This window comes from Myotis nattereri (genome assembly GCF_964212035.1).
Source record: "Myotis nattereri genome assembly, chromosome: 3".
NCBI classification, from domain to species: Eukaryota; Metazoa; Chordata; class Mammalia; order Chiroptera; family Vespertilionidae; genus Myotis; species Myotis nattereri.
Window position 1 is genome coordinate 105,032,213 of NC_138077.1, and position 22,436 is coordinate 105,054,648.

Here is a 22,436-nt window from a genome sequence, read left to right on the forward strand (position 1 = left end):
GCCATCAGGCAGCTGGTTCCACAACCATCACATCTCACAGAACTAGACAGTACAATTCATCAGGCATGGTGTCAGATTCCTCACATCACCTTTCAACGTCTCGTGGAGTCAACGCCAAGAAGAATCGCCGCAGCATTGAAGGCAAAAGGTGGCCCAACAAAGTACTGATGGGGTGATCATAATAATCTGGCCAGTCATAATAATCTGGCCACTCAGTGTATATGTTTACCAGAGTTATATCCTCTTATTGAATTGATCCCTTTAGCATTATGAAGTGGCCTTTCTTATCTCTTGTTATAGCCTTCACTTTGAGGTCTAATTTGTCAGATATAAGTATTGCTATATCAGCTTTTTTTTCATTTCCAGTCGCCTGAAAATTTTTTCCTATCCCTGCATTATCAGTCTGTGTGAGTCCTTTGTTCTGAGATGGGTCTCTTGTAGACAGCAGCTATATGTGTCATGTTTTGTTATCCATTCAGCTATTCTATGTCTTTTAATTGGAGCATTTACTGATAGGTACTTGTTTGTTGCCATTTTTATTCTTTATGCCTGTGTTCCTTCTTCCCTTCCTATTTCTTCTTTTTACAGCAGACCCTTTAGCATTTCTTGCATTTCTAGTTTGGTGGTAATAAACTCCCTTAGCCCTTTTTTGTCTGTGAAGCTCCTGATTTCACCTTCAATTTTGAATGATAGCCTTGTGGGTACAGTCTTTTTGGATTCAGTCCCTTGCTTTGCAACACTTCATATATTTCATCCCAATCCCTTCTGGCCTGATGTGTTTCTGTTGAGATATCAATTGATAGTCTGATGGGAGATCACTTGTAGGCAACTTTCTGTCTCTCTCTGGCAGACTTTAAGATTCTTACTTTGTCATTGGTGTTTGCCAATTTCATTATGATGTGTCTTGGTGTCAGTCTTTTTGAGTTCATCTTGTTTGGGACTCTGAGCTTCTTGTACTCGTGTGAGTTTTTTCTTCCCCCAATATCAGGGAAGTTTTCTGTCATTTCTTCAAACAGGTTTTCTATTCCTTGCTTAGTTTCCTCTCACTCTGGCACCACTATTATGCAGATGTTGTTTTGTTTTGTGTTGCCCCACAAAAACTCCTTTAGGCTCTTCTCCTGCTTCTAAGTTTTATTTTCCAGTTGCTACTCTTCCTAGATATTTTTTTTTACTTTGTCTTCTAGCTCATTGATGTGGTCCTCAGCATCTTCTAGTTTACTGTTGATGCTTTCTGTTGTGTTCTTTATTGCAGCTATATCATTCTTCATTTCTTCTTGGTTCTTCTTCATTTCCTCTTGTTTCTTACACATGTTCTTGAATTTGTTTTACATCCTTTTCAGCATCCTTATGACCATTGCTCTGAATTCTTTCTCTGACAAATTGCTTGCCTCCATTTCGTTTACTTCCTCTTCTGGTGATTCCTCCTTTTCTAGTGTTTCTTTGTCTCCCCATTTTGCTCCAGTCAGTGTGTCTGGTTATGTGGCTCACTCTCTACATAACCAAAAGCCACAAAATAAAACTCAACAAGACATGACACAGAGGGGGAAAAAAAAACATGAATATATTCACGACACTGATAACCCCAAATAAAGGTGACCACCAGAGAAATGGGAATTAGAGGAGATAAGAGAGCACACAAAAAATGATATTGAGAAAAGGAAAAAAGGTAAGAGAAAAAAGAAAAAAAAAAGAAAAAAAAGAAGGGGAAAATATCTGTATATGGTGAGAAAACTCCAGAAAACCAACAAGTAAACCAAAAAATGCAAACAGCAAATACCCAGAAAAAAAGGGAGGGGACTGAATCTGAAGAGACAGAGCTTATTTCCAGAAGGTAAGGTAAAGGAATTGAATAAATGGGGGAATGGCCATGATTCAGTATAGAGGAGGTAGAAAGAGAATCTTACCTAATAATAGACAAACATGCAAATTGGTGTCACTCCGCTATCCCCACCAGTCAATCAGAGCGACTATGCAAATTAGCCAAACAAAGATGGCGGTTAATGTGCATACATAGGTGCCCAGTGGTCTGGGTCCCAGGAACATCATCGGCACCCAGGTCACTCCAAGGTAGGCCCTGTGTGGGCCCTGAGCAGCCTAGGAAGGGCCTGAGCCAGGGGCTCCTGGGCAGGGACAAGCCTGTGATCAGAGACGAGGGGGCCCGTGCCCAAGCCTAAAGCCTTGGCCAGAGGCTTTAGGCTTGGTCAGGGGCAGAGCTGGTGATGGGAGGGAGCTGTGGGGCCCCTGCCCAGGCCTAAAGGCTCTGCCAGAGGCTTTAGCCCTGGGCAGGGCCGAGCTGGTGATCAGAGGGAGCTGGGGGTCCCCTGTCCAGGCCTAAAGCCTCTTCCAGAGGCTTTAGGCCTGGGCAGGGGTGGAGCTGGTGATTGGAGGGTCTGGGGGTCACCTGCCCAAGCCTAAAGTCTCGACCAGAGGCTTTAGGCCTGGGCAGGAGCTGAGCTGGCGATTGGTGTGAACTGCAGAGGAAACACCTGTTCTGACCGCTCATTGGGTAAGCTCCCTGTATGCCACTGGTAATAATCTTAGTAACTTGAGTAATAAGAATCCAAAAAGGTGATCTAGGGTTTTTCTACCTCACTCCTGGAGAAGAAAATGAAGGTCTGCTGCTGGAGGGCTAAGATATGTCATATCCTTCCCTAGCCGGTTTGGCTCAGTGGATAATGCCTTGGCCTGCCCATTGCAGGGTCTGGGTTCAATTCTGACCAAGGGCATGTACCTAGGTTGCAGGCTCCTCCCTGGCCGGGTCCCAGGTCAGGGCTCATGCAGGAGGCAATTAATCAAAGTGTTCCTCTCACTTTGATGTTTCTCTCTGTCTTTCCCTTTCTCTTCCACATTCTCTAAAAATCAATGGAAACATATCCTCAAGGGAGGATAAAAAAAAAAAGAAAGAAATGTCATATCCTATGAAAGACACACCTTGAAAATGCCTAAAGAAAGTTGTCATTTTTTCATGGTGAAGGGACTGGAGCCTGTGTTGATGAAAACACCTTGGTGGCTGTGGTGACTGGCAGTGGCTGCAGCGGCGGGGTGATGTGTCTAGTGCCTTCTCCTGATCAGCCCAGTCACCTCCCACAAAGGGAGGCCAGACTGTGGCTTAGGCCTGCTCCCCAAGGGGAGCAGGGAGCGGGTCTAAGCCATCAGTAGGACATCCCCTGAGGGCTCCCAGTATGTGAGAGGGGGCAGGCTGGGCTGAGGGACCCCCACCCCCAGTGCACGAATTTTGTGCACTGGCCCCTAGTGAGTACATAAGAAGAAAAATGAAAAACAAAATACTCAACTAAAAATTATATATATATATATATATATATATGTATATATATATATATATATATATATATATATATATATTTGCCCCTTTCTTTTATCTATCTATCTATCTATCTATCTATTTAATCATCTATTTTTGGAAAAAGAGAATAGAGTAAAGAGCAAATAGGCTTGAGTTTGGTGAGTGAACCTAATTAAGCTATTAGTAGAAGAAGAGAGCAAGCTAGGAAAGGAAAAACAAAAGCATAAAAACAAACAAACAAACAACAACAACCAAAAATATTGGCTAGCTATGAAAGAGAAAAGAGGGTGCCTGGACTTGGAGCAGGAGAGAGGAAATTAGATATATGAGTAAGCCAACAGAGACTACTATAATAGTAATGCACCAATAAGGCAGATAAAGAAGATCAATTTTTAACAAGGAGTAAAAAAAAGGTGAGAGAAAAACAAAAGCATGAACAGGAGAAGAGAAACAGGATGAAAAAGGGAGAATGAGGAAGAAAAGGTTGGCAAAAAGGAAAAAATGAGATAAAGTAAAATAATGATAAAAAATAAAAATAGAATGTAGAACTATAACCCCCCAAAATAAAAGATTAAAATAATAATAATAATAAATAAAAATTAATAAAATTTTAATTTCTTAAGTAAAACATAAAAAATAAAAAAGTGAAGTAGTGAAGTGTTGTTCACTTCAGCTGAGTTTTAATGTTCCATGGGGGCTGGTATAAGACCCCTTTCTACTGTTCTGTCCATGTCTCAGCTTTCTGTTAGGTAGTCAGCACTTTGTTGAAATTCCCAGTGATCCACTGCTCCTCCGTGTCAGATTCCACAACCTTGGTTTTAGACAGGGGAATCAATCTACCTGCTTTGCTTATCTGCCTGCTTTCAGTCGTATTTACACAAGTGTCTATATCTGACACGGGCTCTAGGGGGCAGTGTTGCTGTACTAGATTCTGGGACCAAATGGTCCCTCAACCCAGTCCCGGAGGGCTCCCTGGGGGTATGCAGAATCCTCGTTTCCCTGCAGAGCTCAAGGCTGGATGTAGCTGCACTGCTAAAAGGAGCCTGATCTTCAGGAGAAAAATGGCTGTTCAGAGTTGGAGGGACTGGACTGTCCCAGAGCTGGGTTCCTGGTTGCCTCTCTCTATTTTGCTCCCCAGCTTCCCCAAAACCACTTTCCCCTGCATCCCAGCCTCAGTGAGTGTTTGTAATTGAAAGATCCTATGCACCGGGTTTAGTGAGTAAAAGCAAGGAAAATATAAAGACAGAGCAACTGCACCGCTGCCTATCTTTCTCCCCCAGCAATGCGCGGCCAGTGCAGAACTTCAGGCTGCCTTTCGGGGCACAGTTTGCTATGGTTGTGGACTTAGATCTAAAGTCCCCAGCTGCCAGCAGTCCAAGGACCCATTTCCACAGTTGAGAGTTACGCATGTCCCCAAGGGATGCAGACTTGGTGCAGTGCAGTTTCCTTCTGACCCTCTAGTACTGGTTGTGTGTCTCTCTCTCTCCATCCCATATCCCTGATCCTACCGTTCTCCAGGTATCCTCTGTCCTTTGGGACCATGGATTATCCCACTGGCTGTGTTTAATTAGCCAATTCCGGGTGGATGTTACTTGATTCAGCTATTTCTTCTACCTGCTCCATGAAAAGGTGCAGGACACATCTGCCTATTCAGCCACCGACAAACTTTTCAGAAGCTCGCAGCTGACGAGGCTGGAGTCTCGGTGTTTGTGGGTTTGCAGCCAAGGTAGCAGGTCCCTGGCCGGTGTGGCTGTAGGGTCCTGGGTGGTGTCAGAGGTCTCCTGGGTGGAGGTGAGGCTGGGCACCCAGTCACGGCCGCTCTCATCTTCAAGATGGCACAGTCTCTGCGGCAGAGCTGGCAGACCCGTGAGAGATTATAGCAGTAGTAGAGGCTCCCAGACTAGGGGAGCCTGGTCCGCCAGCCCCCAACAGTTCTGCAGAATATAACTGCCACACACACACACACACACACACACACACACACACACGCCCCACACGTTCACGCACTCTCCTTAAGCTCCCTCACTCACACTCTCTCCCTCACAGCCATCCTGTTAGCTGCCATCTTGCTGAATCTATTATTAATTTTTCTTGTTTTTTTGAGGTAGGCCTCTAGTGCTATGAACCTCCCCCATAGGACTGTTTCTCTTCTGTCTGAGAGATTTTAGTTGTGTGTTCATCTTCATTTGTTTTCAGGAATGTTTTATTTCTTTCCTGGTCTCATTGATTATTCATTCATTGTTTAATAACATCCTACTTGACTTCCTTGTGTTTGAATGTTTTGGGGTGTTTTTTACTGTAGTTGATTTCTAATTTTATTCCACTGTGATTTGAGAAGATGCTTGATATGATGTCAATCTTCTTAAACTTGAACAGACTTGTTTTGTGTCCTAGCATGTGGTCCATGTTTGAGAATGACCCATGTGCACTTGAGAAGAATGTATATTTTGCAGCTTTTGGGTGAAATGTTCTATAAAGTCAATTAAATCTATCTGATTCAGTGTGTCCCTTAGAGTCACTGTTTCCTTGATAATTTTTTGTCTTCAGGGTCTCTCCAGTGAAGTTAGCAAGATGATAAAGTCCCCTACTATGACTATATTGTTGTCGATCTCTCCCAGAAGTTTTTTTTATATATTTAGGTGCTCTTATATTGGATGCATATATGTTTACCAGGATTATATCCTTTTGTTGTATAGATCCCTTTAGTATTATGAAGTGGCCTTCGTTATCTCTTCTTATGGCTTTCACTTTGAGGTCTATTTTGTCAGATATGAGTATTGCTACCCCAGCTTGTCTTCATTTCCATTTGCCTGGAAAACATTTTCCATCTCTTCCCTCTCATCCTGTGTGAGTCTCTTGTTCTGAGGTGGATCTCTTGTAGACAGCATATAATTGGATCATGTTTTTGTATCCATTCAGCTACCCTATGTCTTTTGATTAGAGAATTTAATCCATTTACATTTAAGGTTATTATTGATAGTTACTTATTTATTGCCATTTTAATTCTGTATGTCTAGTTTTCTCTCTCTATTTCTTCTTCTCATTATAGCAGTCCTTTTAGCATTTCTTATAATGCTGGCTTGCTGGTGATGTACTCCTTTGGCCCCCCATCTCTCCCGACCCCCCCACCCCCCGCTATTTTTTTTTTTTGTCTGGGAAGCTCTTTATTTCACCATCTATTTTGAATGATAGCCTTGCTGGATATAGTAATATTGTTTTCAGACTCTGGCATTCCTCTACCTTCAATACGTCATGCCATTCCCTCCTGTCTTGTAGAGTTTCTGATGAGAAAATAGCTGACAGCCTTATGAAAGCTCTTTGTAGGTAACAGTTTGCTTTTCTCTTGCTGCCCTTAAGATTCTCTCTTTGTCTTTAATTTTTGGCATTTTAATCATGATTTTTTTCTTGGCATGGTTCTCATTGGATTCTTCTTGCTTGGGACGCTCTGTGCCTCCTGAACTTGTGTGACTTTTTCCTTTACTAGGTTATGGAAGTTTTCTGCCATTATTTCTTCAAACACATTCTCTATCCCTTTCTCCTTTTATTCCTCTTCTGGCACACCCATTATGCAACTATTATTACATTTCAGGTTTTCCCATAGCTCCCTCAAGCTGTTCTCCTCTTTTTCAATTGTTTTTTCTTTTTGGTTCTCTGATTGAGTGATTTTTTTTATACCCTGTCTTCTAATTCACTGGTCCAATCTCAGCTTACCCTAATCTGCTGTATATTCCTTCCTAGGTGTTCTTTATTAGTGCTATGTCATTCTTTACTTCCAACAATTCTTTTTTCAGAGTTACTATATCTTTTCTCATGCTATTGAGCATCTTTACCAACATTATTCTGAACTCTATATTGGATAAATTTCTTTTCTTTTTTTATTGTTTAAATTATTACAAATAGTAGTACATATGTCTCCTTTTTCCTCCACTGACCTCCCCCCGGTCCCCCTTACCCCCAGCACATGCCCTCACCTCCCACCCCCAGTGTTTGTGTCCATTGGTTATGCTTATATTCATGCATACTAGTCCTTCGGTTGATCTCCTACCAACCCCTCAATCCTCCCCTGTCTTCCCACTATAGTTTGACAGTCTGTTCTATGCTTCTTTGTCTCTGTATGTATTGTTCTTCATCAGTTTATGATGTTCTTTATATTCCACAAATGAGTGAGATCATGTGATATTTATCTTTCTCTGACTGGCTCATTTCACTTAGCATAGTGCTCTCCAGTTCCATCCATGATGTTGCAAATGGTAAGACCTCCTTTTTTACAGCAGCATAGTATCCCATTGTGTAGGTGTACCTCAGTTTTCTAATCCACTCATCTGCTGATGGGCACTTAGGCTGTTTCCAAATCTTAGCTAATGTAAATTGTGTTGCTATGAATATAGGGGTGCATATATCCTTTCTGATTGGTGTTTCTAGTTTCTTGGGATATATTTCTAGAAATGGGATTAATGGGTGAAAAGGAAGCTACATTTTTAATTTTTTTGAGGAAGCTCCATACTGTTCTCCACAGTGGCTGCACCAGTCTGCATTCCCACCAGCAGTGCACAAGGGTTCCTTTTTATCCTCATCCTCTCAAGCACTTGTCCTTTGTTGATTTGTTGATGATAGCCAGTCTGACAGGTGTGGGATGGTACCTCATGGTTGTTTTGATTTGCATCTCTCAGATGATTAGTGACTTTGAGCATGTTTTCATATGTCTCTTGGCCTTCTGTATATCCTCTTTCAAAAAGTGTCTATTTAGGTGCTTTGCCCATTTTTTTGATTGGATTGTTTATCTTTCTTTTGTTAACTTGTATGAGTTCCTTGTAAATTTTGGAGATTAAACCCTTATCAGTGATAACATTGGCAAATATGTTCTCCCATGGAGTGGGCTTTCTTGTTGTTTTGTTGATGGATTCTTTTGCTGTGCAGAAGATTTTATTTTGATGTAGTCCCATTTGTTTATTTTCTCCTTAGTTTCCATTGCCCTAGGAGCTGTATCGGTAAAAATATTACTATGACATATGTCTGCTATTTTGCTGCCTATGGCATCTTCTAAGATTTTTGTGGTTTCCTGTCTTATGTTTAAGTCCTTTATTCATTTTGAGTTTATTTTTGTGTATGGTGTAAGTTGGTGGTCTAGTTCCTTTCTTTCTTTCTTTCTTTCTTTCTTTCTTTCTTTCTTTCTTTCTTTTTTTTTTTTTTTTGCATGTATCTGTCCAATTTTCACAACTCCATTTATTGAAGAAACTGTCTTGACTTTATTGTATGCTCTTGCCTCCTTTGTCAAATATTAATTGAGCATAATGGCTTGAGTTAATTTCTGGGTTCTCTGTTGTGTTCCGCTTGTCTATATGTCTGTTCTTGCGCCAGTACGAAGCAGTTTTGAGAACAGTGGCTTTGTATTATAGCTTGATATCTGGTATTGTGATCCCTCCAACTTTGTTCTTCTTTCTCAAGATTGGTGTAGCTATTCTGGGTCTTTTGTTATTCCAGAAGAATTTTTGGAGAGTTCGTTCTAGATCTCTGAAGTATGCCATTGGTATCTTAATGGGGATTGCATTGAATTTACAGATTGCTTTGGGTAGTATGAACATTTTAATGATGTTGATTCTACCAATCCATGAACACGGTATATTCTTCCATTTGTTTATGTGTTCCTCTATCTATTTTTTCAACAACATGTAATTTTTCTGAGTACAGGTCATTTACCTCCTTGGTTAAATTTATTCCTAGGTAACTTAATTTTTTTGTTGCAAAGGTAAATGGAATTATTTTTTAGGGTCTCTTTCTGTGAGTTCATTATTGGTATATAAAAAAGCCATAGATTTCTGGGTGTTAATTTTGTATCCTGCTACATTGCTGAATTCATTTATTAAGTCTAGTAGTATTTTGATGGAGTCTTTAGGGTTTTCTATGTACAATATCATGTCATCTGCAAATAATGACAGTTTTACTTCTTTTCAAATCTGGATGCCTTTTATTTCTTCTTGTCTGATTGCCATAGCTAGTACTTCCAATACTATATTGAACAAGAGTGGTGAAAGTGGGCTTCCCTGTCTTGTGCCTCTTCTTAGGGAAAATGGTTTTAGTTTTTGCCCATTGAGTATGATGTTAGCTATAGGTTTGTCATATATGGCTTTTATTATGTTGAGAGATGATCACTCTATTACCACCTTGCTGAGAGTTTTTATCAAGAAAGAGTGTTGCATTTTGTCCAATGCTTTTTCTGCATCAATGGATATGACTATGTGGTTTTTTTCTCTCAATTTGTTTATGTGCTGTATCGTGTTTATTGATTTGTGAATATTGTACCATCCTTGCATCCCCAGAATAAATCCACTTGGTTATTGGGTATGATTTTTCTAACATGATCCTGGATTTGATTTGCTAGAATTTTGTTGAGAATTTTGGCATCTATGTTTATGAAGGATATTGGCCTGTGATTTTCTTTCTTTGTATTGTCTTTATCTGGTTTTGGGATTAGGGTAATGCTGGCTTCCTGGAAAGAGCTTGGAAGCGTGCCTTCCTCTTGAATTTTTGAAAGAGTCGGAGGAGGATAGGTTTTATTTCTTTTTTGAATGTTTGTTAAATTCCCCTGTGTAGCCATCTGGTTGAGGGCTTTTGTTTGTTGGAAGTTGTTTTTTTATTATTGCTTCAATTTCCTCCTTAGTTATTAGCCTATTCAGATATTTTTATTCTTCCTGATTAAGTTCTGGAAGGTCATATTTTTCTAGGAACATGTCCATTTCTTCTAAGTTGACCAGTTTGTTGGAATAGAGTTGCTCATAGTATTTTTTTTTTTTTATGATTCTTTGTATTTCTGTAGGGTCTGTTGTTATTTCACCTCTTTAATTTCTGATTTTGTTTACATGGGTCCGCTCTCTTTGCTTCTTGGTGAGCCTGGCTAGAGGTTCACCAATCTTGTTTATCCTTTCAAAGAACCAGCTCTTTGTTTCATTGATCTTTTGTACTTTTTTTGTCTCTATATCATTTATTTCCACTCTGATCTTTATTATTTCCTTCCTTCTGCACACTCTGGGCTTTTCTTGTTGCTCTCTTTCTAATTCTTCAAGTTGGAGAGTTAGATGGTTTATTACCAAATTTTCTTGTTTTTGAGGTAGGCCTGTAATGCTATGAACTTACCTCTCAGCACTGCTTTCACTGTGTCCCATAGATTTTGGATTGTTGTGTTCATTGTCATTTGTTTCCAGGACGGTTTTTATTTTTTCTTTGATCTCTTTGGTAACCCAAACATTGTTTAATAGCATGCTAATCAGCTTCCAAGTGTTTGAATGTTTGTGATTGCTTTTATTTTAGTTTATTTCTAATATCATGCCATTGTGATCTGAGAAGATGCTTGATATGATTTCAATCATCTTGAATTTGGAGAGACTTTGCCTGTGTCCCAATATGTGGTCTATCTTTGAAAATGTCCCATGTGCACTTGAGAAGAATGTATATTATGTGGCTTTGGGGTGGAATGTTCTGAAGATGTCGGTTAAGTCCATATGATCTAGTGAGTCATTGAGGATTGCTGTTTCTTTGCTGATTTTTCATCTAGAGGATTTATCCATTGATGTTAATTGGGTATTAAAGTCTCCTACTATGATTGTATTGCTGTCAATCTCTCCCCTGATATCTTCCAGAAGTTTTTTTTATGTATTTGGGTGCTCCTGCATTGGGTTCATACATGTTTAACAGAGTTATATCCTTTTTTTGTATCGATTCCTTTAGAATTAGGAAGTGGCCTTCCTTGTCTCTTGTTGTGACCCTCACTTTGAGGTCAAATTTTTCAGATATAAGTATTGCTACTCTACCTTTTTTTCATGTCCATTTTCCTGAAATATATTTTTCCATCCCTTCACTTTTAGTCTGTGTGAGTCCCTTGTTCTGAGGTGGATCTCTTGTAGACAGCATACATATGGGTCATGTTTTCTTATCCAATCAGTCACTCTATGTCTTTTGATTGAAGCATTTAATCCATTTATGTTTAATGTTATTATTGATAGGTACTTGTTTGTAGCCATTTCAATTCTTTATGACTGTGTTCTTTCTTCCCTTCCTATTTCTTCTTTTTACAACAGTCCCTTTAGTATTTATTACATTGCTGTCTTGGTAGTTATAAACTCCCTTAGCCTTTTTTTGTCTGTGAAGCTCCTTATTTCCCCTTCAATTTTGATTGATAGCCTTGCTGGATTGAGTATTCTTGGATTCAGTCCTTTACTCTGCATCACTTTGTACACTTCATTCCATTCTCTTCTGGCCTGATGTGTTTCTGTTGAGAAATCATTTGTTAATCTGATGAGGGATCCTTTGTAGGCAACTCTCTTTCTCTCTCTTGCAGCACTTAAGATTCTCTCTTTTTTGTTAATGTTTGCCATTGTAATTATGATGTATCTTAGTGTGGGTCTTTTGGGGTTCATGTTGCTTGGGTCCCCCTGTACTTGTGTGACTTTTTTCTTTCCCATATCAGGGAATTTTTTGTCGTTATTTCTTCAAATAGATTCTCTAATCCTTGCTGCTCTTCTTGTCCTTCTGGCACCCTTATTAAACATATGTTACTTCATTTCATGTTGTCCCAAAACTTCCTTAGGCTCTCCTCCTGCTTTTTAATTTTTTTCTCCAGTTGCTGTTCAGATTGGGCTTGTTTCTCTGCCTTATGTTCTAACTCACTAATTTGTTCCTCCATTTCTCCTAATCTACTGTTGAAACCTTCCATCTTTTTTTTGATTGTAGCTGTATTACTTTTGATTTCTTCCTGATTTTTGCATAAGTTGTTGATTTTCTCATCCATCCAGTTTATGAACTGTATGACCATAACAGGCAGTCCTCGGGTTACGTCGGACTCGACATGCGTCATTTCATGGTTACATCACCATCTCCCATTTATTTCTTTAAAAAAAAAAAGTTCCGAGGAGAGAACCAAGATGGCGGCATAGGTAAATGCTGGAGTTTGCTGCTTTGAACAACTACTTCAAAAGTGAAACTAAAAGACGGAACGGACATCACCCAGAACCACAGGAAAGCTGGCTGAGTGGAAATCTTACAACTAGGAGGAAAGAGAAACGCATACGGACACTCAGAGGAGGCGCAGTGCTGAAGTCAAATTCTGAGGTGCAGAGAGCACGGAGCGTGCTGGCGGTGGAGGGCGCGGTTGGCGTTTTCAATCGGGAGGAAGTCGCAGACTCTGAGCTCCAGATCCGGGCGAGTCTTTAGGGACCCAGACTCAAACGGGAGAAGCGGGACTGACTGGCTTCGATCAGAGCGAGTGCAGCTTTCTCTCCGAGCTTTGCAGCGGGTGCTGGGACTCAGAGAGGCAGAGCCCCTGGGGACAGGACTGAGAGCCGCCATAACTGCTCTCTCCAGCCCACCCTGTTGATCCTGTGCGACCCGCCCCGCCCAAGCCCTGCACAGAGGCATTTGCCGGATAGCCTCAGGCAAATGCCAGATTAGCACCTCCCTAGAGAACAGAAGTTCTCTCACTGCTGACACAGCTGATTCTCATAGCCACTTGGCCTGGAGGTCAAACCCTCCCTGGAATTAGCTACAACAATCAAGATTTAACTATAAGACCACGAACAAAGACCACTAGGGGGTGCATCAAGGAAGCATAACAAAATGCGGAGACAAAGAAACAGGACAAAATTGTCAATGGAAGATATAGAGTTCAGAACCACACTTTTAAGGTCTCTCAAGAACTGTTTAGAAGCCGCCGATAAACTTAATGAGATCTACAAGAAAACTAATGAGACCCTCGATGTTATATTGGGGAACCAACTAGAAATTAAGCATACACTGACTGAAATAAAGAATATTATACAGACTCCCGACAGCAGACCAGAGGAGCGCAAGAATCAAGTCAATGATTTGAAATGCGAGGAAGCAAAAAACACCCAAACGGAAAAGCAAAATGAAAAAAGAATCCAAAAATACGAAGATAGTGTAAGGATCCTCTGGGACAGCTTCAAGCGTACCAACATCAGAATTATAGGGGTGCCAGAAGATGAGAGAGAGCAAGATATTGAAAACCTATTTGAAGAAATAATGACAGAAAACTTCCCTCACCTGGTGAAAGAAATGGACTTACAGGTCCAAGAAGCGTGGAGAACCCCAAACAAAAGGAATCCAAAGAGGACCACACCAAGACACATCATAATTAAAATGCCAAGAGCAAAAGATAAAGAGAGAATCTTAAGAGCAGCAAGAGAAAGAAACTCAGTTACCTACAAGGGAATACCCATACGACTGTCAGCTGATTTCTCAACAGAAACTTTGCAGGCCAGAAGGGAGTGGCAAGAAATATTCAAAGTGATGAACACCAAGAACCTACAACCAAGATTACTTTATCCAGCAAAGCTATCATTCAGAATTGAAGGTCAGATAAAGAGCTTCACAGATAAGGAAAAGCTAAAGGAGTTCATCACCACCAAAGCAGTATTATATGAAATGCTGAAAGGTATCCTTTAAGAAGAGGAAGAGGAAGAAAAAGGTAAAGATACAAATTATGAACAACAAATATGCATCTATCAACAAGTAAATCTAAGAATCAAGTGAATAAATAATCCGATGAACAGAATGAACTGGTGATTATAATAGAATCAGGGACATAGAAAGGGAATGGACTGACTATTCTTGGGGGGGAAAGGGGTGTGGGAGATGCGGGAAGAGACTGGACAAAAATCGTGCACCTATGGATGAGGACAGTGGGTGGGGAGTGAGGGCGGAGGGTGGGGCGGGAACTGGGAGGAGGGGAGTTATGGGGGGAAAAAAGAGGAACAAATATAATAATCTGAACAATAAAGATTTAATTAAAAAAAAAAGTTCCATCATTTTGATGTATGTACATATGTGCTTTATGTTTTCTATTATTTACCACAAGTAAAGGTCAGGAATTGTTATCTTTCTTTTAAATTATTTTTACTGTTTCACTTCATTACTGCTGTGTATGTACTCCATGTGAGTGACATAGGTACTTATGTAGGTGGGTTCCGACTTGTGGTGAAAATCGCGAGGACCTACTGTACTCTGAATTCTTTTTTTTTTTTTTTTGACATATTGCTTGCCTCCATTTCATTTAGTTCCTTTATTGGAAATTTCTCTTTTTCTTTCCCTTGTGGATTGTTTTATTGTCTCCCCATTCTAGCTATCACCAGAAGGTCCAAGCACCAAGTTGCGGGGGCCTGATCTACCTGAGGATTGTCGCGTCACCCAAGCATCACTGAAGAGCTCAGACAGTGAGACGTGTGGCTGCCGTGAGTCAGTAAGAGCCACGCATGCCGAGAATCAGAGTCACTGGCACTCAGTGCAGCCTCATGTGCATGCCGAGAATCATGGTCCTCACATGTGTGCTGAGAATGAGGGCCCCCGTGTGCGCGCTGAGAATCAGAGTCACTGGCATTCCATGCAGCTTTGCATGTGGACCTAGAATCAGGGTCCCCACATGCATGTGCTGAAAAACAGAGTCCCCACATGCATGTGCCAAAAATAAGATTCCCCAAGCATGTATCAGAAATCAGAGTCCCCGTGTGCACGTACTGAGAATAGGGAATTGGAATTTCTGGTGTTCTGTGTGGCCTCACGTACTTTCTGAGAATCAGTGTCCCTGTGCACTTGTGTGCCGAGAATTGGAGTCACTGGCCCTCGATGTGTGTGCACTGAGAATCAGGGTTCCCGTGCACATGCACAAGCATGAGGAGAAGCAGAGTCCTTGCGTGCATGCACCAAGAATAAAAATGACTGGTGCTCAGTGCCAAGAATCAGTCCATGCAAGTGCGCCAATAATCAGAGTTCCTGGCCTGCTAGGGCAACCAGGTTACATAGCCACCCTGTGTTGTTGGGAGGCCCACTCATGCACCAGAGATCGGGCAAGCCCTGTGTTGCTGCAGCAGGCTGGCAGAAAGGGGCATGCATTCTGTGATTCACAGAAATCTGCGGCCAAATCAGTGTCTATGGGACTGGAGCTGTGGTAGCAGGTCTTTGTCCAGAGTTGCTGTAGGGTCCTAGTTTGCATCTGAGGCCAATCTGGGTGGTGGTGAGGCTAGGATCCTAGTCACAGCAGTTCTGCCCTTCAAGGTGGCATGGTTTCTGTGCCAGCTCAGGCTGGCCAGCAGTGTTTGCAGCAGCAGCATGGACTCTCAGTCTAAGACTGCCTGGTCCACCAGCCCCCAAAAGTCCTGCAGGATCTAACTGTCCCTAACTCTCCTCTCTCTCTCTCTCTCTCTCTCTCTCTCTCTCTCTCTCTCTCTCTCTCTCTCCCTCTCTCTCTCTCTCACACACACACACACACACACACACACACACACACACACACATCCACACACTCCCCTTTCGCTCCCTCACTGTTTCACACTCTCTCTCTCCCTGCCATCTTGCCAGTTGCCATCTTTTTAATCTCAGATAAATTTCTCATCTCCATTTCATTTATCTCTTCTTCTGGAGAATTCTCTTATTCTTCATTTGGGAATTATTTTTTTGTCTCCACATTTGGCTGCCTGTTTGGATTAGTGATTATGTACTAGAGGCCCGGTGCACAAAATTTGTTCACTTGCGGGAAGGGGTCCCTCAGCCCAGCCTGCACCCTCTCACAGTCCGGGAGCCCTCAGGGGATGTCCAACTGATGACTTAGGCCCGCTCCCCCCCACAGAGAGCATGCCAAAGCTGCCAGTTGGACATCCTATCCTTAGCATTGCCACAGAGGCAGGAGAGGCTCCCACTACTGTCGCTGTACTCACCAGCCATAAGCCCAGCTTCTGGATGAACAGTGCTTCCCCTGTGAGAGCACACTGACCACCAGGGGCAGCTCCTGCATTGAGCGTCTGCCCCTTGGTGGTCAGTGCGTGTCATAATGACTGGTCATTCTGCTGTTGCAGATAGTTGGCAGGAGTCACACGTTCCCAATATTTAGGATTCAGACAACAGTGTGACAAGGTCCAGGGTGACTGGTGTCCATGGTGGGCAGACCCCAGTGGCCCCGGTGTCCTGCCTTGTGTGACTGTTTCCTCTTGAGTGTGGGAGAGGCCGTGGCTGCTCCTAACAGCCCAGCCATGGAGCTGGGATGTGGCTCCTGTGGCTCCTTGGGGCCTGTCCTGCTCAGTCATGGCAGCCGCGGGGGCAGGCACCCTTGGGAACTAGAGAAGCCATAGCAAGGAGCCAGGGTGGCCTCTAAGACCTCAGGGGATCTCTGTCCACCGACAGCACGCAGCTGGGCCTCTAGTCAGACAGTCCCCAGTTCTGCCAGCATCCCGATGAGCATGGGCCAGAAGGCTCCCTGCTCGCCGCAGCCTTGCACAGCATGTGAGAGCTGGAGCAGAGGGTCCGCTCAGCTGCCCTACTCTGACCACAGGACCTGTGAGACCCAGGCCTGCTGTTGGCTGAGTCCACAGGGGTTTTACTGCCCCTGCTGCCCTCTGCCACCACCTCCCCTCTTGTGCAGCATCGCTGTCTGCCTGCCCAGCTCCCATGTTCCTGCACAGCTCAGTGTCCTCCCATGTATTCCTGAGTGCACCTTGCTTTCTGAAGTGCTGTCCTCACCCTTCCCACCACTTACTCTCCACTTGCTCATTGGCCACAGAGCCTCTGACCCCACCTCCCTGGGGGCCAGTTTCCATCCTCGTATAATGAAGGACCACGCACATGGGCTGACAGCAGCACACGCTGATGGACTTGCAGTTCTGTCAGTGGGGACACAGTGGCAGCACTGGGTGTGGTAGGTGCATCTCTGCCCAGGGGCTCGGGAGAACCACTGGCTCCACGTCCAGCCTCTTCCTTCAGCAATAACAGCCAAGCCCCTCACACTTCCTCAGGTCCTCCTTCTGCCTCCCTTGGCCCCAGTGCAAGGACTCCCGTGATCACAGAGGCCCAGGGATTGAGGGCACTCTCCCATCTCAGTCAGCTGAGGCACCATCGCAATTCCATCCATTTAGCTTTGCATGTCACCCTGTAACACCTGGGGACGGGATGCAAATTTCACGGCTGGTTTTCCTGCCTTCACACATTGTGAGAGCTGTAAGTTCAAACAATAGTCTGAGGCCTCCCCGAAGCCTGGGGTTCACCCTCCAGGGGATGTACACCCTCAGGAGACCCCGAAACACACAGAATGCTTACATCTAAGGGCTCTGCTCCCCGTGGACTCCCTGGCACTGAGCAAGTCCTGAAGATATACTTTAAGGGGGGACATTCAATGGTTCACAAACCACATCATAAAATGATGGCTGGATCCATCTTCTTGTGAAAATGTCTCCCAGTTTGGCCTTCATGATTCATATCCTCTTATTCTCCTCTCACAACCTGAAGGGGTTGGAGGTGCAGCTGTGATGATGAGCTGATCAGTAAGAGCTCTGGAGCCCCTCAGAGCTAGTGCCAGGCCTGCAGGGCGGGGGCAGGGGGCAACCACTGTGTCACAGCCCCCAGCAGCAGTCGTTTCAAGGGCTCCACTGTGTGACTCCCTGACATGCATCAATGGTCTCAATGAGAGTTCCAAATTTCCCAATAAATCTCCAAACAAAATTAATTTTAATGGCTTTAATTAGTCTTAATGGACCATTCCTATTAGTATCTGCTCCTTTAGTGAGGTTGTTGAGGAAATACTTAGAGAGGAACAAACCAACAGGACAATGAGGGAAATGATTGGTCCAAAATCTTTTGAAATTAATTGCCTGTGTGCTACCTACTCACATCTCCTTCTGTGTGCAGTGCACACACTTCATCTGGAGGGGGCGGGCAACCTGGAGGAAGCACAGGGAGAGCAGTAACTACTGGCCCTGTAGAGCAGAAACAGCACTAGATGGTGCTGCTGGTGATATCCTTTCTTCCTTGTGGAGTGTCTAGGGAGGGGGAGCGGCTGCAGTGCCCGAGGCCGAGTTCCAGGAGGCCGGCAGCGCTGTCGGGATTGTGCTGGTGGCGCTGGTCCATTGGTTCCTGGCCTGTCCTCTGGAGATTGTACCTGTAGTACTACTAAGGAAGCCAGTCCCCAGTTCTGCCCTGCCTCTGCCACCAATTGATTGGAGTCTGAGGGCCGGGAGGAGGGACCAAGAGGCTTGCTTTCCAGCTGATCACCAGTCCCCACACCACTCACTCTGGTTCCATTGATCAGGGGATGGCTAACAGGGAACCAGAGTGACTCCGGTTCTCTGTTAGCCATCCCCTGATCAGTGAGAGCCTGCGAGCCCGGGGAGGGACCAAGCAGTCTGCCTTCCGCCTGCTCACCAGATGCTGCTGCCATGGATCCATTGGAGCGTGAGTGACCTGGTTCACCTGTTAGCCATCACCTGATCAATGGAGCCTGAGGGCTGGGGGGTGGACTGGTTGTCCATTTGGTTGTGATGGACCCAGGGTTTTTATATATATTAGGATTAGGTAGATCTGCAATGCCTCTCAATCTCTAGTTATGGACAGTGTCAAATGCTGTTTCTGACTAATTACATCAGGTAAAGACTCAAAGTCTTCAGAGACCTGCCTCTGCCTGCAGAGTGAGTGGATTCAGTCTTGAGTAACCCTGAGGCAATCATCCACATGTGTGGCGAGAGTTTTTCCAACATGATGGGGCAATTGTTCCTTCCTGGAAGCTAATTGTTATTCTTTGTCTCTTAATGGGCCTCAGAAACACCATGGGGCAATGTGTTTTCCAATAGGATGTGTCAACTGTCTTCCTCCCAGGTAAATCTGCCTGAATAGTAAAGTTCTGCATAAGAAAGTGTCTTCTACAATGTGAAGGAATGACTCAGCACAGGAGACCAGGATGTCTGCCTTCTGAGCTCTAACCCCAGAGCACCCAACCTTGGCTTCTGCTCACAAAGCCCCAGTCCACTCTTCCCTACCTCTGCCAGACCACAAAATGAGTGGCTGCACACGAAATTTTTGCCCTTTAAGAGGGTTCCTGCATTTCCAGCCATCTCTCCCTGGCAGACAGCAATCGTGCTGCTTTTCACAGCCAGATGTTATGTGGGCACCTTTCTCGGTTCTGCTGCTGTGGGCTCTGGGGCTCAGGTTGGGGACTAGACCCCAGAGTTCTCAGTTACAACCCCTCATGCCCCCCACACACACAGCTGAGATATCTCTCCAGAACTTCAGCTGCTTTCTGTGGGAGTCCAGCAAGCCCTCTGCACCTCCACCCTTCTTACCGGTCTCTGTGTGGTCTCCACTTTCTATCCTTGGTTATCAAGGTTCTCTCCAGCTAGTCTTCAGTTGATTATTCAGGATTTTTTTTTAATTTTTATTTTTGTATTTTAGTTGTAGTTCAAGTTTTATTCTGGGAGTGGTCTACATACCATCCACTTACTCTGCCATCATTTTTAATCCTATTACAAGCACTTTAGACTCAGGGAGCAGCTCAGCTTGCTGGATGACTGAGCCTAGGTGATTTGAGTTACTAAAATGGACCCTAGATTAAAACATTGCAGCCTAAACTTTCATCAATAACATTACTCCTCAAAGGCTCTTTCAAAGAGATTTTCATGATGTGTTATCTGGGAGGTGAGGAATACATTTAATGCATTATAAGCCTGAAGCAAGGAGGGACCCTGGAGAAACCAGAGATGAATTTTGATGGGAGAAAAAGGGAGGGAAAGTGGAAGGGGTCCAGGAGGGAAGTGACTGGCTGGAGCCACCTTGAGGAAACTGGAGGCCATTTTCAGCTTCTAGGTTTTGCTCAAGGCCCCTCTTGGAGAGGAGGTGGGTTACCAGGGCACGCTACATGTCAGCTCTGTGCACTCCCATCTGCCAAGCCAGCAAAAGGGGACTGAAGAAAACATGTGATTGGCCTGAATCCTCTAAAATAGAAGTAAAGCCACTTCTATTTATTTATTTATTTATTTATTTATTTATTTAAGTTAGAAAAGTGGAAATGTTAATAAATTTTCCCTCCCTACCACTTTCCCAATTTCCTTATTTCCTGTGGTTTTTGTGTTGGTTCCACTTGATTTAACTGTTGCTAACAGAATGATTAATACTTTCCCCCAATTTTCATTCCTAACTCTATTTCCGATATTTCCATTCCACTTGCTTTCCTACTAAGATTACAAAGTAAAAGGAACAAAGGAAACTTTTTTCACTCGTATTTAGTATTTCCTTTTTAAAATAATAAAATAAAAGCACATGGTTATTTTTAAAGGTCAAGTGATACAGACAATGAAGAGCATCTATATATATAAAAGGCTAATATCCAAAGTGTCCCCTTGGGAGTTCGACTGGGAGTTCAATCACTCACTATGATGTGCACTGACCATCAGGAGGCAGCGTGGAACATGGTGGGCAACCAGTGGTGGCGGCAGGGCGAGGGAAGGAGGAGGCAGGGAACCTGATCGACCCTGATCACCGGCCAGGCCTATGGACCCTACCTGTGCACAAATTTCATGCACCGGGCCTCTAGTAAAATGATAAGCAAAACTCCCATCCCAACCTGAATTCAATTCCACTTTCCAGAGATAACCTCACAGAAAACACTTTTTTTAAGTGAAGGTGTAGAATCCATAGCATTTCCTAATTAAAGTGCAGCACGATGGAGTTGTTTTGAAATTTACCTCCTTAAGTGCAGTGGGGATATAAATTATCAACACTGTGCAGCTGGGCCTGTAGACTAAGAAGTAAGAAGGATCTCAAAGCCCTGCCTAGTCTTCCTTTATTTTACTCAAAGCACGAGTAAAGAGCAAGATTCAGAGAGAAGAGCAAAATTCAGACCAGATGTTAGAAAATGTAAACTGACCTTCCTTTTCATCCTTAGCTAGAGGCACTTAGAGCCACCTTTCAACATATTTGTCTGTCCCAACCTCCAGACAGTGCTTGTTCCTGAGTTCTCTTCTTTTCTCTCCCCATAGGAAGAAGATAAGCCCACTCTCTATGTGTTCAATGCTGTTACACAAGAGAAAATGTTGATAATGGAGAGCATTTCCCTTCTTGGTAAAAAAGTGTCTGAGCTGAGAACGCTGTTATCTTTGAGATGTGGCTTCCCTGTGAGTGTCTTCTGCCTCCGGACCCCAAGGGGACTGGAGATGTTCGACTGCAACACCCTCAGGGACTATCAGACTGGCATTGGTACTGTCCTCTACACTTGATACCACCTACTACTCAGCACTAGGGTTCTTTGATACCAGATTCTTAACAAATGGAGGAGTTCTTTCTAAACTAAAACTTCTGTAAGCACTGTTGATATAATTTATCAAAACTCCTCTCTCTGGTGTCCGGTTCTGTAGACTAAGACATAAGAAAGGTCACATAGTCTTGTCTGGTGTCTTGTTCTTTTTCAAATATGTTTGCAGCATATATAAAAACAAGTTCAAGTACATATTCTTTTTCCTCTTTTTAACACAGTGGTAGCATATGATACACACTGTCCTGAGCCTTGCTTTATGCAATCTCTTTTTAAAATGTTGGTTATATTAAACTTTTAAACAGGGTAAAGCCACTACATTGCAGGCTGAACTGCCTCAGTGAGCTGGCATTCATTCTCACAGCAGATACAACCTCCCTTTTAATCCTGTACTGCTAGCCATACACCAGTAAAACTATCAGGTTTGTTTTAACCACATTGGAAAATGCTTCAAACCTTACAGAGATTCTTGATTGAAGCAAATGTATCTTTGCTGACAATTAGCACATTTTTAGGTGGTGCCGTGCTGTAACATTTGTTGCAATGGAATTTGAGTTCTTCCAACTTATAATAGCTCTTTGTAGACATTCTTGAGTAAAATAGTTTTGCTCTTAATAAATGTTAAATTTGCATTCATTGTTACTTCTCCTACCATATTTACTTATTCTTTTGTTATTTTTAATTGAGGTTCTCAAAACTTTGACATCAATGATCATTCCTGTTTTTTTTCTTATTTATTATTGCTTTAATTAGTATAGTGTTTATTTGACTTTTTCAAAATTTACAATTCAATATACTCTGAATATCAGTAAGTAAAACTTGCTTTCTGAAGTCCATTATTATCCAAAATGGAAACCTGTTTTTCCCAAGTAGACTCTTCACATTTCTAACCAAATTCACTCTTGGGTCAGAGCATACTTTTTCATATCAACAATTTTCTTTCTTTTTTAAAAAAAGAATAATTTTTTATTTTTCAATTGCAGTTGACATACAATGTTATATTGGTTTCAGGTGTACACCCCAGTGATTAGACATTATATAACTTAGTAAGGGATCATCACA

The 22,436-nt window shown here is 42.9% G+C and overlaps 1 protein-coding gene across 1 annotated transcript in view; it reads left to right on the top strand.

Moving 5' to 3' along the window:
- ANKUB1 (ankyrin repeat and ubiquitin domain containing 1) overlaps nt 1-22,436 on the top strand; it is a gene marked incomplete at both ends in the record, with an annotated part of 114,168 nt that overhangs the window by 47,326 nt on the left and 44,406 nt on the right. Inside the window, one exon of the mRNA XM_081087444.1 lies at nt 21,103-21,319. Within this exon, the coding sequence (XP_080943570.1) occupies nt 21,103-21,319 (217 nt within the window). The remainder of the gene's footprint in view (nt 1-21,102; nt 21,320-22,436) is intronic.